Consider the following 12025-nt stretch of genomic DNA (forward strand, 5'->3'; position numbering starts at 1 on the left):
TATAGATAGTATACCACACCATACAGTGCAATCATACCATGGCATAATAGTGACTATAATACTCATCATACCATATAATATTACAAAGGTATAATAGACAGTGTTACAATCCCATCATACAATACTGTAATAGACGGATAACAAACAAACCATGATAAACAAGCTGTAACCACACTCAATATACAATACAATTATGTTAGGTTTTACAAAATGATCAGTAATATCTATATGTGTGAAATTCACATATTGTTCCTTTTAATTGTCTTTCTAGTAATTGTATGAACAGCTATAGATTTGATAATATTCTAACATTGCATATTGATCCTTTCATTTTATGAACAGATGGATTAGAGGTATAATAAATATTTTCTGCGGATTTGACTTACATAAGCATTTGCACACATAAACAAATAATGATACTCGCTTCCAACTCCATTAAAACAAAGCGGACAGATTCTGCCTTCACGTGGTGTTCTAGTCCATCGCCCAGTCTCTATTGGCAGAGATATATTACTGGTTCTGAACTTACAGATAGTTATTCTATCTTTTTATTTGAGCACAGTTTAGTATTTTTCAAACTGAAATTGATGTTTAAATATTGCATATGTTTGACCCCGAAAGAATGTTCAATATCAGTATTCCATTGTTGTATAAATTGGTCATACAGAATAGTTTTAAAACTTACCCTAAGGTAATTTTTATTCATAGTGCAAGTTTTGACTGGCAGACAGGAAGCAGATCTGTTTTCCGCATGCAATGTAGCGACAAGTTTTTTGATCACGTAACATATTAGGCCTGAGAAGCTTTGGATACAGAATGTACAGATACCACAAAAGATCACGCTCGTTTTGAAAATCACAAGCTGATTGAGTACACAAGGTGGGACTAATTGTTTTGTGTGTAACCCATTGTTGATGGATCGTTCAGACCTGCCCCAATTTGCAAGCTGAAAATCGCTGTGTAAACAACTTGTCAATTCAACGTGTCAAACCTTACCTATGGTTTTTAACTACACATTGTAATTAGCTATGCTCAATTGAGATGTGTGTTGTGTTAATATTTTGATCTTCTTGATGTCAATTTCTAGACAAATTGACCGCTGAATACAGGTGAAGATAACGTCTCGGTCCAGAGTTTTGTGATCACTGGCCGCATTAGACACTCACTTTGACTGCAGGTGGCAGCTTATTTCAGGCTCATTATATAGTTTTTTCTATCGGGCGGACCACAGACTGACCACATATGGGAGGTGGCTGCTTATTTCAGGTGACCGCTCATGCAGGTTTGACTGTATACCTGGAAATATTTTGAGCAGTTTAGTATTTTCTCCTTCTTTTTTGCCCTCAGTTATTAGGGCAAATTTATCATTACAGCGAATATTTGTAAACAAAAGAATTTACATAGTAATTAAATGTGAAGGGTGCATTTCTTGGTACATGTCTACGATATTTATCTTGAAGCTGAGTTTCTCTAATCATTTTGTACACGAGTAAAACATGTAATTGGATTAACTACCAGGATTTCTGTATCCACAACATGCTTTATGTAGAAATTTTAGTGGTTTTATGGATCAATGATTAACATGCAATGCTTTCAACAGAAAATATCTGGAAAAAGAATTAAAAAGATACTGGTAAGCCCTTTCAGTATTTAAACATATTTATAGCCTTTGGGTCTAAAAATACACTGAAAAGCAGAAAATATACACGTTTCCTCTCAGTGAACCTAAGTTTGGAAGTAGTTTAGTCTTACTGTGATTAAATGTCTACAACTTGCAAGCAAAAATGAGTCGCATTCTTGTTTAGATCACCACTACCACATGTGGATTTTTCAATCATATTTGCATATCTAGGATAAATTTCACAGGGCAATATTTACGTCTATAAAGCTTTGTATGGAAAGTCTTTATGTTGCGTTCGCCAAAGTTTTAACCAAACGATTGAGGTGAGCTATTAACTCAAGTACATAAGGAAGGTTTTGAAGTGTTTAAGGTTAGGAATGATTTTGTATTGTCCTTCAATGAACTCGAGACACTTTAGGCAAAAATAGCAAAGTGGTTAAAAAGGGGCTGAATTAGGCATATTGAAGTTGTCATCATCATGTCTCCTAAAATTTGACTGATGGTTTGCACCCAATTAGAGGTTTGGCAAACAGGAAAGTAGTCAGGAGATAGATAATTTTTCTTTTATATCAAATGTTGAATTTTCATCTATTCCTTCTTGGTACATGAAAAAGTTTCTAAACCTGACTCAAAATATGATGAACCAGATTTTTTCTTTTCTTTTTCTGACAGGTGGCGCAAAGATGTCATCGGGCAGTCGAAAGAGAACAAGGAATGGGGATGCGAACTCTCCAATCATCGCTGGAGAATCACTGCGGAGGCCGGTAAACAAAATATTGTGTATCCCTTACATGTCCTGATTGTGTAGTTTTTGTAACCTTTCGTTTCTGTAACTGTATTTGATTCAGTATGATGGAGTGTCCTGAGAGGTTGATATTGTTGCGTGGATTGTTGGTCACATTAGTGTTACGATCAGTGTACAGTGCACCTATTCCTTTCCAAGTATTTATTGTTATTGGGAACCTGTGCCTTTGAAAGTATATAAAAAGTCCTAGAAATTGTCTGTAAGTGTTTCTTGTAATATTGAATCGTCTGTAAATCGTAGAAAACCTAGATATTTTACTGAAGGCTTGAATATATTATGATCAAGTTCATGAAGTGATGAATTGAGCTGGGATTGGGAAACACTTTCAATGAATTGCCATACTTAAAGGGGCTGGTCGGGGAAAAAATGTGATATTTGCTAAAATGGCATACACATGTTTGAAATGCCTTCTTATGAAATATACTGATTCAAATTTTGCTGAAATTCAGTCCCTAAGAGTAAAAACTATAATTATATCAAAGAAATCCTAAATCGTCACCTGACAGTCTAAAACTCTCAATTGACCAAGATCAGTGATGTAATTTTACCGCACGCGTGTCATCAACAAGGCCAAATGTAAACATCGCGTCAAAAGAAAAAGATGCATGCAAAAGTCATGACAGGCACGGGGTATCAATACCGTTATATATTTCAACAACATATAGGTAGGAATACTTCACTTGCATCATACATGACCTTTGAGAACAATTATTTACGTATAGTCTTGCTGTCTTGTCCGCTAGTTGAGTCTGACATGGCACACGTTATCTTCACTGCCTCACTTTCGAAACAACAACGTGACATATATAAATAGATCTTCGCTAAATTTACGCGGGGCTTCCCGAAATTTCAGTGGTCAAAACTGGACATTGCAAGCAGAACTCGACCATCATATTGCCGTGGTATAACTTTGGAAGGCCAGAGAACCCATTTAGACCCATTTATTTTGTATTGTTTTCCCGACCAGCCTCTTTAATTTCTTTAGTAGAGGGCAGTATAGACAAGATATAGTAATATGGCATTGCTTTAAAAAAAACAACCTATAAGGTTGTATTGGGATTGCTTCAATTAAGCTGCTCAGTGCTCTCAAACATTTTAAACCGAAAAGATGTTTCAAAACTGAATAAAGGTCCATAGTATGGTTAAAGAAACGAGCAAAACACAAAATAAGTTTGCAGCATTCTTCCTTTCTAACACATATAAGTGTATATCACAAGTTTGATGTAGGTAGGTAAGAGCAAGATTAAAAGGCATGCTCTAAACATACTTTGGATTGGAATTTTGTATATTATGGATACAAGATGTAAATTCAGAATTTCAAAATTCAGAAATATTGCAAGTTTGTTAATCGTAAGTGAACTTTGGTATGAAAAAAGAAACAAAGGGCAGTAACTCTGTTTATAGTTGGACAAGATACCTGATTTGAGTATGCAACACCCCAACTCAAGACAGATATGGTATGCCAGGTTAGATTCATGGTCATTTCTTAGAAATAAATAAATCATCATATACCATACTTGCCAGCTCTCCCAATTTAGAGAGGAGACTCCAGAATTTGGACACTTAAATATTTTAACATTTCCAACAAGTGAATTTGCTGAAAATGTTCTTTTTTAATCTAGGATCTAATGATTTTATTTGAAAGAACAACTAGAATCATGTCATTTTAAAATGTTAGTTATTACCTAGGGGGTACACAAAAACATTTTATTTATGTATCTAAATTTGAGATTATGGAATCTCCCTCGAATAATGATAGCTTGTTCTTGTTTCATGTCAAACAAATGTTCTTATTAGACTGAAAAGCTTTTTCTTGTAATTGTTTCATGTCAAACAAATGTTCTTATTAGACTGAATAGCTTTTTCTTGTAATTGTTTCATGTCAAACCAATGTTCCCATTAGACTGAATAGCTTTTTCTTGTAATTGTTTCATGTCAAACCAATGTTCCCATTAGACTGAATAGCTTTTTCTTGTAATTGTTTCATGTCAAACCAATGTTCCCATTAGACTGAATAGCTTTTTCTTGTAATTGTTTCATGTCAAACCAATGTTCCCATTAGACTGAATAGCTTTTTCTTGTAATTGTTTCATGTCAAACCAATGTTCCCATTAGACTGTTAGTTCTTGTTGAAGTTCGTGGCCTTGAATAGGTCAGAGTTGATATATAACAGCTGTCAAATGATAAGTCCTTTCTCATAACGGGAAAAAAGTCTGACAATTAGTGTTTCTGAGCGGATGTCTCGGTGAAGACAAATATAAATTGTATGATAAGTCAGTGTTTCTTTATTTAATGTACTTTTAGCTTTAACGCATTCCTCCCAGAAGACACACTTGAACACTTCCAATTCAAAGGTTGGAATAGTTCATTATGAAATTTCAGGGGTGAATGAGTTAAGTATTGGTGATGGAGATATCAAACCTGAAACTAGTTTCTGTTTACATACCTTTATTATTGAGGGTTTTTTTTCAACTAAAGGTCATACATGGTAGTAATGGTACTATATTTAACCCTTTCAACCCTATGTAACTTTAGTAGACTCTACCATGCATTGAACTGGATGAGTCCATTATGGTCTACAGTGGTGAAAGGGTTAATCATGATGCCCACAAGAACTCTTGAAAATAGAATCTCAAATTAGGTAGTTAATCTGTTATGTCGTGTCCATGGCCAATTGTCAGTGTAATATAAATGATTCTATCAAGATGTGCCGATCTGTTTTCTTCCCTACAGTATACATAAATAGTTGAGACATAAAGTTAATCAATATCTGCAAAATATAATTTTTTCTTAATTTTTACTGTTCTGCAAGAAAACATTGAAATGTCCAAACAGAAATCTTCAAAAGTCTTAGATGTTTCATCATTGTAGCAGTTTCAATCAGGCTTCACATCCCTTTGTCCTAAAAAAAATTTGAAAGTTCAAGTAGGATCAGGTTGAATAGACAGATATAAACAACATTAATCTGGGCCAGTTAATGAATGTTTTGAATCTTATCAACAAATCAAAGGTTGATCGGTGTCCTGTTGTTGTCTTTGTAGACTACAGCTATACAAGTGTTATAGCCGGGAAGGAACTCTGTATTTGATCTTGTATCAACCAGATTGTGTGTTGTATATGTAACTTTTTTGGGTATATGTCCTGGTGTACACATACCTGCTAGTGTCTATGCAGGCCTTGCAAGGCTATGTCAAGGCTTGCCTGAAAGCAGCAACATATTACTAGGTTCAAACTTATATCATAAACGAACATATCTGGTCCAACAGATTCAACCGTTTGGATCGCGATAAACAAATTCGGCCTAAGTCTGTAAAAAATAGAACTGCTACGATTTGATCAGTAAGCATTTAAAAAAGTCTTAGAGGGAATTTAAGAATGTAATTGGATGTTCAAGGGGAGGAGAAGGAGAATAAAGGGTAACTGCCTATTGTTATAGCATAACAACAACATTTGGATATCACTTGTGTACTTTGAGTCAGGGAAAGATACAGAGGATCAGGAGTAGGATTGTTGTTATTATGGGATGTATGTCATGTCCTGACAACCTGTTACGTATATAACACCAGATAGTGGTTGTTGACCCAGTGCTAAATCAATAACTTGTTTCTTACCTGCATGTGTCACAATCCGACTGTATAGATATAATACTACGGAAATATGCTAGGAATGTCTTTTCTGGGGGAAAAAGAGAAGCATAATGTGTAGTTGTATGTGCTGAGGATTGCAATGTTATTCATGAATTGTCACATTTGATTGATGGGTTTATTTCAATTTTGCATTGATATAGAAACAGAATGTTGTTATAGACAGTAATTGTAATATACAGTGATTGTTATAGATGGTGATTGTTATATACAGTGGATGTTATAGACTGGTTGTTATAGACAGTGATTGTTTTAGACAGTGATTGTCTATTAAATGCGGTTGTTTTGGGCAGGTGGTTGTAATGGACAGATGGTTGTTATAGAAAGGTGGTCATTGTAGACAGGTTGTTGTTATAGACAGTGATTGTCTTTGAAATGTGGTTGTTATAGAAAGGTGTTCATTGTTGAAATGTGTCATTAAAGACAGATGGTTGTTATGGTCAGATACTTGTGGTAGAGAAGTGGCACTATAGGTAGGTTTATATAGAAAGGTGGTATCGAAGTGTGCCATTTTAGACAGGTGGTTGTTATAGACAGACATTTGTAATATACAGTGGTTGTTTTAAACAGTGGTTGTTATAGAGAGTGATTGTCATAGACAGTGATTGTTATGGAGAGTGATTGCTATAGACAGTGATTGTTATAGACAGTGATTATCTATGAAATGTGGTTATGGACAGGTGGTTGTTATGGACAGATGTTTGCTTTAGAAATAGTATCATTATAGAAAGATATCTTTATAGAAAGGTGGTTGTTATAGACAGGTGGCAGATATAGTTAGATGAGACTTAATAAGGTTATAGATATAGATTGGTGATCTTGAAGGTTTGTTTACCTTATGAATATAAATTTGACATCAATTTGCCTTTGAACTTTAATCAGCAGATTATAACAATTTCTTGTGTGTTTATCATTAGATGTGTGACATGCCCTGACTACAGGGTACGGCTTGCAGTGCATGCGACTTAACAGACTCAAAACACAGTCCTAAACAACATCAACTTTTCTTCCACTCAAAACACAGTCCTAAACAACATCAACTTTTCTTCCAACAGAAACATTTTATTTCAATTCTTTATAGATCTGCAAAGATACAAAACAATAAAAAATACATATTCTTTTAAATACAGTATTAACATAATTACATCAAAAGACCAATTTATTTTTTGTTTACAAGTTTACAGTTTACAATATCCAAAGCATCTAATAAAAACTCCTAGCAGTAATTATGCGCAAAGACGACACACTAAATTAAGATTGCTGTTAAAGTGAGATTTTTCACTGTAAACTACACAAGTAATGTAAATGCATGTGTAATTCCATATATACACAATTATGACTTTTGATTGCAGAAATTGTGTTTCAGTGTTTGCATATTGAGATGGTCTCAATCCAGTATTCTTCTTTAGAAAGGACTTAGTTTTGGCTGATAACGGCACTGTTTGTTTTTATACCCCTTACAGAGAAGTTAAAACTTACTTACGTTTCCTCTGATACTTGTCCATATGTTTGTATTAAATGTGTCTTGTGTTTTATAAATTTACTTGCATGTGACCTGATATGTGTGTCTTCAGAGGCTTGCTCTGCTGTGATATCACATGTGTGTGTATGTGTGTGATACACATGTGGTTTACAAATAGGATCTTACTTGAGTTTCAGTTTCATAAATCTGATATGAAAATGGAAATGAATTTAAGATTTTTTTATCACGTGATTAAGATTTTTTGCAATTATTGCGACAAGCTTTCCATGTCACTCTTGAAGTCTAAAATTCTTCCATTTTGGCTCTATATCTATTGCCTCTATTTTGATGTCATAATCTTATGTCATGGCTGTCATCATTATCATTTGATGACGTCACAAGATGTCATATAATTATGATGTGGGTCATACGCAAAAATATGACAGTTTTTTCACTGCATAACACACAATAATCATGTGATAAATCAATGTTTATATGTGTGTAATTACTTACCTGGTTTCCCTGTCTACTTCGTCAGCCCCTCCAGAGATTCAGGCGGTACAAACGAACCCAGGTAAAACATGCATGCTTTAATGTGAATTATGGGTAAATGGCATATTTGTAGCTATCCATCAGGAAACGTTGGCTGTAGCTGTTTTTTTTTTGTTCTTGTGTAGACCTCATCAAAGATTAAAATATCTTAGTTCATTTTCCTCTTTCCCTTCAAGTTCAATTCATTTTTTTTTTAAATGCATGCTTAACAAATTTTAAAAATGTGAATAGGCTGCATGCATGCTTATTGCAATGCTGCAGTTATGGTTATACAAGGCAAAAAAATATAATTACACAAGCTGATGGTCATTTTGATTTATACTGTAAGCAACTTCCCTGCAATCACAGGATGTGATTTCACCACCATCAACGAAATTTACCATTTAATACATAATGTATTACAACCCTAATATAGCCCCTTACAGTGGCACTATATTTAATATTTCTTTCAGATATTTGCCAAAAACACAAGCTATGAGGAAGGAGATTGATAGCAAGGGAAAGTTTCTGTTTCAACATTGATCTATTTACAAATGTTAACCGTAGTTCTTGGCTGGCCTGTTCGCTTATTTTACAAATAAAAAAAAGTCAGATGTTTTAAATATTTTTTTTACCGAAATATAAAATGTAAAAATCGAAATTTGCAGTGTACAAAAAAAATCATCAAGTTGTGAATATTTCACTTACCATTTTAAATTTAACTACAAAATATAACAAAATTTCCAAGAATCAGTGAAACCCATATATGTGATAAAAATGCATCCATCTGGCTAACGAACCACACATGCACTTGGCTATTTATACCCTTCCGCAACATCATACCCAATATATTAACCAATAAGAAACAGGATTACATAACGTTTACAAAAATACCCTACAGTAGCGAAAGTAAATAAACTTCTGGTCTATTACTAACGACACTGGATAAACGATAACATTAACACGAATACACAAGGTAACTTCTACCCAAACCTACATAGTAAATCTACCTGTTACATACATAATATATAAACAACTTTAAAACACATTTATTGGTTAGTTTATAGACTTCTCAGTGTTTCATGTGAATTGTTTGAATCAAATTTTAGCTTTACATTGAATGATGGGATAATGCTTAAATTATAGGCGCCATTTTTTCTTTCATTTTTTGGCACTTATCTTTACATTAAACTTCCTTTGGTAGTATTTATGGAAATTGTGGAACCTCTGTGCTACGTAAACATTAACCATAGCTGTTTTGTCTTTTCAGTATCTAGTTATTCAGACATTTTAAGTTACACTGATTGTTCCAAATCTTATAAATTCAAGTAAAAATGTATGCTGTTCAATAATATCATACATTTGAAGATACGCCAAATGTTACGGAGTCTCACATAATCAAGTGAAAGAATATGGCTCCCGATTTCCTGTGGAGACCTACCAGTTCTGAAACTCTGTTATAAGTCCCTAACATGCAACTGTACAATTGGATGGTATTATATGTTTGTCTCCTAACTCTTAATCAGTCTGTCCGTCCTTCCATATGTCTACTTGTCCCGGGCACATCTCATATTGTCTGCTAGATCCTAAAGCAGCCAGATTTTTTTCTTCCTTGGGAAAAACAAAAAAGTGTTGCATACTGAAATCTGAGTTATAGCCCTTTGTTTAATTTTGTCAAAAGTTTTTTTGAATATAGAAGACTGGTTCTGTTCACAACACTTTGCATTGTTACATTTTAGGAACTAATTGGTATTCCATCTTAAAAGAATCAATTTGACACAAAATTTATTTATTGAAATTAGAATCCTACTTTGTATTCTACCTAAATTTGCAAGTAGATGTATTGTTTTCAACAAAAACAATCATATTGTGATTGATAGAAAGTTGATAAAATGAAACCACCACAAACAAATGGTTTGTCTGCTAGATAACTGATTAACTTGGTAGTGAAGCGGATGTAAAACCACCACAAACAAATGGTTTGTCTGCTAGATAACTGATTAACTTGGTAGTGAAGCGGACGTAAAACCACCACAAACAAATGGTTTGTCTGCTAGATAACTGATTAACTTGGTAGTGAAGTGGACGTAAAACCACCACAAACAAATGGTTTGTCTGCTAGATAACTGATTAACTTGGTAGTGAAGTGGACGTAAAACCACCACAAACAAATGGTTTGTCTGCTAGATAACTGATTAACTTGGTAGTGAAGTGGACGTAAAACCACCACAAACAAATGGTTTGTCTGCTAGATAACTGATTAACTTGGTAGTGAAGTGGACGTAAAACCACCACAAACAAATGGTTTGTCTGCTAGATAACTGATTAACTTGGTAGTGAAGTGGACGTAAAACCACCACAAACAAATGGTTTGTCTGCTAGATAACTGATTAACTTGGTAGTGAAGTGGACGTAAAACCACCACAAACAAATGGTTTGTCTGCTAGATAACTGATTAACTTGGTAGTGAAGTGGACGTAAAACCACCACAAACAAATGGTTTGTCTGCTAGATAACTGATTAACTTGGTAGTGAAGTGGACGTAAAACCACCACAAACAAATGGTTTGTCTGCTAGATAACTGATTAACTTGGTAGTGAAGTGGACGTAAAACCACCACAAACAAATGGTTTGTCTGCTAGATAACTGATTAACTTGGTAGTGAAGTGGACGTAAAACCACCACAAACAAATGGTTTGTCTGCTAGATAACTGATTAACTTGGTAGTGAAGTGGACGTAAAACCACCACAAACAAATGGTTTGTCTGCTAGATAACTGATTAACTTGGTAGTGAAGTGGACGTAAAACCACCACAAACAAATGGTTTGTCTGCTAGATAACTGATTAACTTGGTAGTGAAGTGGACGTAAAACCACCACAAACAAATGGTTTGTCTGCTAGATAACTGATTAACTTGGTAGTGAAGTGGACGTAAAACCACCACAAACAAATGGTTTGTCTGCTAGATAACTGATTAACTTGGTAGTGAAGTGGACGTAAAACCACCACAAACAAATGGTTTGTCTGCTAGATAACTGATTAACTTGGTAGTGAAGTGGACGTAAAACCACCACAAACAAATGGTTTGTCTGCTAGATAACTGATTAACTTGGTAGTGAAGTGGACGTAAAACCACCACAAACAAATGGTTTGTCTGCTAGATAACTGATTAACTTGGTAGTGAAGTGGACGTAAAACCACCACAAACAAATGGTTTGTCTGCTAGATAACTGATTAACTTGGTAGTGAAGTGGACGTAAAACCACCACAAACAAATGGTTTGTCTGCTAGATAACTGATTAACTTGGTAGTGAAGTGGACGTAAAACCACCACAAACAAATGGTTTGTCTGCTAGATAACTGATTAACTTGGTAGTGAAGTGGACGTAAAACCACCACAAACAAATGGTTTGTCTGCTAGATAACTGATTAACTTGGTAGTGAAGTGGACGTAAAACCACCACAAACAAATGGTTTGTCTGCTAGATAACTGATTAACTTGGTAGTGAAGTGGACGTAAAACCACCACAAACAAATGGTTTGTCTGCTAGATAACTGATTAACTTGGTAGTGAAGTGGACGTAAAACCACCACAAACAAATGGTTTGTCTGCTAGATAACTGATTAACTTGGTAGTGAAGTGGACGTAAAACCACCACAAACAAATGGTTTGTCTGCTAGATAACTGATTAACTTGGTAGTGAAGTGGACGTAAAACCACCACAAACAAATGGTTTGTCTGCTAGATAACTGATTAACTTGGTAGTGAAGTGGACGTAAAACCACCACAAACAAATGGTTTGTCTGCTAGATAACTGATTAACTTGGTAGTGAAGTGGACGTAAAACCACCACAAACAAATGGTTTGTCTGCTAGATAACTGATTAACTTGGTAGTGAAGTGGACGTAAAACCACCACAAACAAATGGTTTGTCTGCTAGATAACTGATTAACTTGGTAG

General features: G+C 34.6%; 1 protein-coding gene across 4 annotated transcripts in view; it reads left to right on the forward strand.

The window, feature by feature from the left end:
- The window catches only part of LOC110462515 (choline-phosphate cytidylyltransferase B-like), a 45633-nt gene that overhangs the window by 13312 nt on the left and 20296 nt on the right, over nt 1–12025 (forward strand). For 3 of the 4 annotated variants that reach the window (XM_021516493.1, XM_021516490.1, XM_021516491.1), the window contains exons 2-3: nt 2294–2385; nt 8071–8106. In XM_021516493.1, the coding sequence (XP_021372168.1) occupies nt 2305–2385; nt 8071–8106 (117 nt within the window). In that variant the 5' untranslated portion in view covers nt 2294–2304. The remainder of the gene's footprint in view (nt 1–2293; nt 2386–8070; nt 8107–12025) is intronic. The other variant, XM_021516492.1, reaches the window with a different exon arrangement.

The sequence above is a fragment of the Mizuhopecten yessoensis genome, unplaced genomic scaffold, assembly GCF_002113885.1.
Source record: "Mizuhopecten yessoensis strain PY_sf001 unplaced genomic scaffold, ASM211388v2 scaffold10797, whole genome shotgun sequence".
Taxonomy (NCBI): domain Eukaryota; kingdom Metazoa; phylum Mollusca; class Bivalvia; order Pectinida; family Pectinidae; genus Mizuhopecten; species Mizuhopecten yessoensis.